The 5,235-nt window shown below is 43.3% G+C and overlaps 1 protein-coding gene across 1 annotated transcript; it reads left to right on the plus strand.

Annotated features, from left to right (window-relative positions):
* Positions 1 to 221: 221 nt before the first annotated feature.
* npffr2a (neuropeptide FF receptor 2a) lies at positions 222 to 4,466 on the plus strand (the record flags this gene model as incomplete). Its single annotated transcript, XM_080531520.1, has 3 exons — positions 222 to 552; positions 2,247 to 2,346; positions 3,617 to 4,466. The coding sequence occupies 3 exons, from the start codon at positions 222 to 224 to the stop codon at positions 4,464 to 4,466; spliced, it is 1,281 nt and encodes a 426-aa protein (XP_080387646.1).
* Positions 4,467 to 5,235: the final 769 nt, after the last annotated feature.

Here is a 5,235-nt window from a genome sequence, read left to right on the forward strand (position 1 = left end):
AAAACAGACTTCGCTTATCCCTTGCAAATGCGCCGCATGAAACACAGACGTGTGGGGGGGGGGGGTAATTTTTAAATCACATGAGGTCCACAGATAATACTTGTCGCATGTGAATAGGGCTTTAGACTCCCTTCGAAGTCATCCTATTATTTTAGCAAGTTATTTCTTGTTTTACCTGATCCAAAACAAACTCAACTTTTCCTCCTTTTTCCAGATCTAAAATGAATGAAAGACTGGAGACGAACTTCACTCCGGTGGACAATTATAACTGGAATTGTACGAACACTTCAAAGGAATACCGTATACCTCAGCACAATATCACCTATGTTGGATTTTACCTTCACCAGCCGTCAATTGCTGCCATCTTCTTCGTGTCCTACCTATTGATTTTCCTGGTATGCATGGTGGGGAACGGAGTGGTGTGTTTCATCGTGCTAAGGAGCAAGAATATGCGGTCTGTTACCAACATATTCATTCTCAACCTTGCAGTCAGTGACCTTCTGGTTGGGATTTTCTGCATGCCAACAACACTGCTTGACAACATAATTACGGGTAAGTTAGCACTGGACTCCGCACCACACTTTTTAACCATGATGTTATCATGAGTTATCTTATTAATCCATCTCCTTATAGGTCATGGTGCTCTCTGTCAGTAAATGGGAGGGTATTGATATCACACCTGCATGACAGTGTTGAGTAGCCATTAACTATTTCTTATTTACAGTGTTCAATGTATGTGCAATGTATGTGAACAGAATGAGGGCCAGTCTCCAACCGGGTTGATCTCTCCTCTCTCTCTCTCTCTCTCTCTCTCTCTCTCTCTCTCTCTCTCTCTCTCTCTCTCTCTCTCTCTCTCTCTCTCTCTCTCTCTCTCTCTCTCTCTCTCTCGTTCTGAACAAGGGTAAACAAAAACAACATGACTGCTTTCTGGTTATAACCACGAACTGCTTTGCTCTCTAAACTAAATATAAATGAAATGTATAACTAAACCTTGAAACCTAAAATGAAACCATATTTATGTATATATTGCTGGCCATATCAAAGGCAAACTCAATGTAGAAAGATAGGACTGGCAGTAGCAGCGCAGCAGCAGACACGCTGTCTGTATGGACACTGCGTGCGTGAGAGCCGAAGCAGCTCCGCGACGCACATGCACTGCTGAGGTAGAGGTAGAGATAGAGATTGAGGTAGAGATAGAGGTAGAGGTAGCCCTGCTGAGGTAGAGGTAGAGGTAGAGGTAGAGGTAGCCCTGCTGAGGTAGAGGTAGAGGTAGCCCTGCTGAGGTAGAGGTAGAGGTAGCCTTGCTGAGGTAGAGGTAGAGGTAGCCTTGCTGAGGTAGAGGTAGAGATAGAGGTAGAGGTAGAGGTAGAGGTAGAGATAGAGGTAGAGGTAGAGGTAGAGGTAGCGGTAGATATAGATATAGAGGTAGAGGTAGAGGTAGAGGTAGTGGTAGAGATAGAGGTAGAGGTAGAGGTAGAGGTAGAGATTGAGGTAGAGGTAGAGGTAGATATAGAGGTAGAGGTAGAGGTAGATATAGATATAGAGGTAGAGGTAGAGGTAGTGGTAGAGGTAGAGGTAGAGGTAGAGGTAGAGATTGAGGTAGAGGTAGAGGTAGAGGTAGATATAGAGGTAGAGGTAGAGGTAGAGGTAGAGGTAGTGGTAGAGATAGAGATAGAGGTAGAGGTAGAGGTAGAGGTAAAGGTAGCCAGTGTTGCCCTGATTACAGTGCACTGGCAGCGCTGCTCCAGCCAATCAGCTCTCCCTCACGTAGGCTGTGCGCGCTATACTCTGCCACCACAAATCTCAGCCAATGAGTGGTGAAGGTGAAGGTGTTCACCTTTCAAGTCTAGTTCGCACCGCTCACCTATTGATTTTTATTTAATCTTTGTTTTAAGCGACTCAAAAAGAATTCGGAAAAGGCAGACCCTCTCATCATCTAACTACATCTGTGATTAAGAAACCTAAAGTTTGGGTTTATGTGCGTGTGATTTAAAGTGATTCAATTTGAATAGGTCACAATAGTATTGATTGTCTACAAATAGGAGCTCCGAATTTGCCCTGAGTTTGAGTACTGTCTGCCCATAGCGTCAAAATCCGCCGAAGTCGTAATTCAATGGGCTACTTCAAACAGCTGAACATAAGCAAGAATTCCACTTGAGACAATGAATACATTTTTAGACAAAATCCCACCAGGACATACAGACATAATGTATTATGTTAACTTCGCATGTGAACGTTTTCAACAGGATGGCCTTTCGGAAGTTTGGTATGCAAAATGAGTGGGATGGTCCAAGGTATCTCTGTCTCAGCTTCTGTCTTTACTTTGGTGGCTATTGCTGTTGACAGGTAAAGTCATGTTTTTTTGTTATCCATATGTTATATGTATCAGTCCTGTAATGGGTTGTCAACATTTATACATTTTGTGGTAACCACAGAGTAGAACCGGGTAAACTGAGCACAACCAAGGCAGAGAATGACACAGGCAGCGGAGCGCAGTTCAGTTCTACTAGACGTATTTAATAAAGAATAAGTAACTCAGGGAATAAAGTCCAACTTAGGTCTGGCTCTGGTACTTAAGGAGGCCAGAGACTAATATTCAACTTAGGGGTGTTTTGGAGGCGTGCAGGGTCTGAAGGCTTCCAGAGGTAGTTCCGTGGGCACTGGTCGTAGGGTGCTCAGACTCCTCTCTCCCTGGACTCTCTCTCCATTCTCTCTATGGGCTATGCCCGGGTCCATCCTGGCCACAGAACACACATGTTAATACCACTTGATTGGGAATTGCTCAATTCAAACCTCTCCTCGGGGACCCCCAGCCGCTCCACATATTTGATCTGTTCCACCACCAGCACACCTGATTCAACTAATCATGTACAAATCATAATTGCTTTGTACTTGATTAGTTGAATCAGGTGTGCTGCTGGTGGAACAGATCAAATATGTGGAGCGACTGGGGGTCCCCGAGGAGAGGTTTGAGAACCACTGCACTAAGGGATGTGTCTGAAATATTAGTACTATTTACAAGGCCAGAATTCTTCAGCAGCAACCTGCTCATTGTTGTGAACATCTTTTACCTCTTTTACCATTACTACACCAACCTAAATGTGCAGCCAAGACAGCACTCTAGATATGTTGCACCGGCTGAAAATACAGCCCTATGTGTCTGTGTGTGTGTGTGTGTGTGTGTGTGTGTGTGTGTGTGTGTGTGAGAGAGACATAGCAAAAATGTGACATGGTCTGGTGAAAAGGTCTGCATGTTGGCAATTCTCAACTTGCGCAAATTACCAAAAAGTTGTTGAGGTGTACCAACATTCAAATAAGTGTATCTTCTTCAACGATTTTCGATCCGACTATGTACGATTTCAATGTATGACACATCATTTGAAAGCTTACAATCTGCACTTTCATAATCTGTAAAAAAAAAATAAAAAAAATTGCCCTACTTTTTTTCACCAGACCATGGCACAAATCTATTCCCACATGTCAAACTGCCTTCTAATATCATTGAACCTGCCCTCCATATATTCAAGTGTGACAAAATGCACCATGGCATTGCAACATGGCACCGTAGGTCCCGTTGCATTAAATCAATCACAATACCTATTTTTTTCCTTTGCAGATTCAGATGCATCGTTTACCCGTTCAAGCAAAAGCTGACAATATCCACAGCCAGCCTAATAATAGTCATCATCTGGGTTCTGGCTATATCAATCATGTGTCCCTCTGGGGTAATGCTGCAAGTTACCAAGGAGCAAACTATAAGGGTATTTTTGGGAGATGGCAACAAAACAAGTCCTTTTTACTGGTGCAGGGAAAATTGGCCCAATCAGGAGATGCGGAAGATATACACCACTGTTCTGTTTGCCAACATCTACCTTGCCCCCCTATCCCTCATCGTGATCATGTATGCCCGGATTGGCATCACACTATTCAAAACTGCCATCCCAATGGGGGGCAAGCCCGGTCACGAAAACCGCCACACTGTGTCAAAGAAGAAACAAAGAGTAATCAAAATGCTGCTGATCGTAGCTTTGTTGTTCATTCTGTCCTGGCTGCCTCTGTGGACCCTTATGATGCTGAGTGACTATGCCACGCTGACTGAGCACCAATACTTGGTCATTAACATTTACATATACCCCTTTGCACATTGGCTGGCTTTCTTCAACAGCAGTGTCAACCCCATCATCTATGGCTTCTTCAACGAGAATTTCCGACGAGGATTCCAGGCCGTGTTCAAGTTCCGCCTGTGCACAGCCGATGGGCATCGCAGAAAGACCTACTCACACAGGGTCCAGGGGAATTCTGTGCTCCCAGCCAACCCCCAGGCCTGCACTGAGCCCATTTCCCTCAACAGCCTAGAGAACAACAGCTCCAGGAGGGCCAACCTGGTCAACGAGCAAGATTTGGTCATGGAGGACCTGGAAAAGGTATCTCCAAGCAATGGTGGTCTGACAGCAGTGTCTCTCTGATGAGAGACTTTAGAAGTCTGCTTAGGAGCAAAGAAGTAAATATGGTTTTGATGCAGATATGGTTGTGTGGTCTTATTCTTGTTCAAATTAGGTCACAAGATGCTGTGGTTAGTTTGACATTCACCAATGAGACATGAAGGTCATAGGATCCATAAATCTAAAGCCGGGTCCAGATACAACAGCTGAGAGGAGTCAATACGGTTTTAGAAACAGTCTTAATGATCTGAAATACCAAGTTTTAGAACATCTCCAGGCAGCTATTGGCATCTCCAAGATTCAACATGTCAAATCATAGCTTTCAGAGCAATTCTGTTGACAATTCTGTTGACACTATAAATAGCTACCTAGATGGATGAAAGCAAATGTTTGTTGTTCTTTCTGTGAGGGAAATGTAAGATCATTTAAGTTACCATTATTTTCTACCGTTGTGATCAGAACTGTGTCACTGTGTTTTACCACAACATTTTAAACTGGGTAACACGGTATTGTCTCCTCTGAGCTGTTGTATCTGGCATTACCTTGATTTGTGAAGGGTTAAATCACTTAGGTACTTATCTGCGTTGTAGTATCTAATACTCATTAAACAGATGTATTGATTTGGTCAGTAGTGCAGTTACACAACTTGTGAACATGAGCTTGTGTTACGTGAGAGCTTTGTGTTGTGTGAGCTTGTGTTACTTAAATCTGTAAAAATGCTCATTTTGTACAAAAATTATGATTGTTACTGATTCCTGATTCACTTGAAATAACACATTAATAGATGTTGAAA

Source organism: Nansenia antarctica (assembly GCF_963989245.1).
Source record: "Nansenia antarctica genome assembly, chromosome: 5".
Taxonomy (NCBI): domain Eukaryota; kingdom Metazoa; phylum Chordata; class Actinopteri; order Argentiniformes; family Microstomatidae; genus Nansenia; species Nansenia antarctica.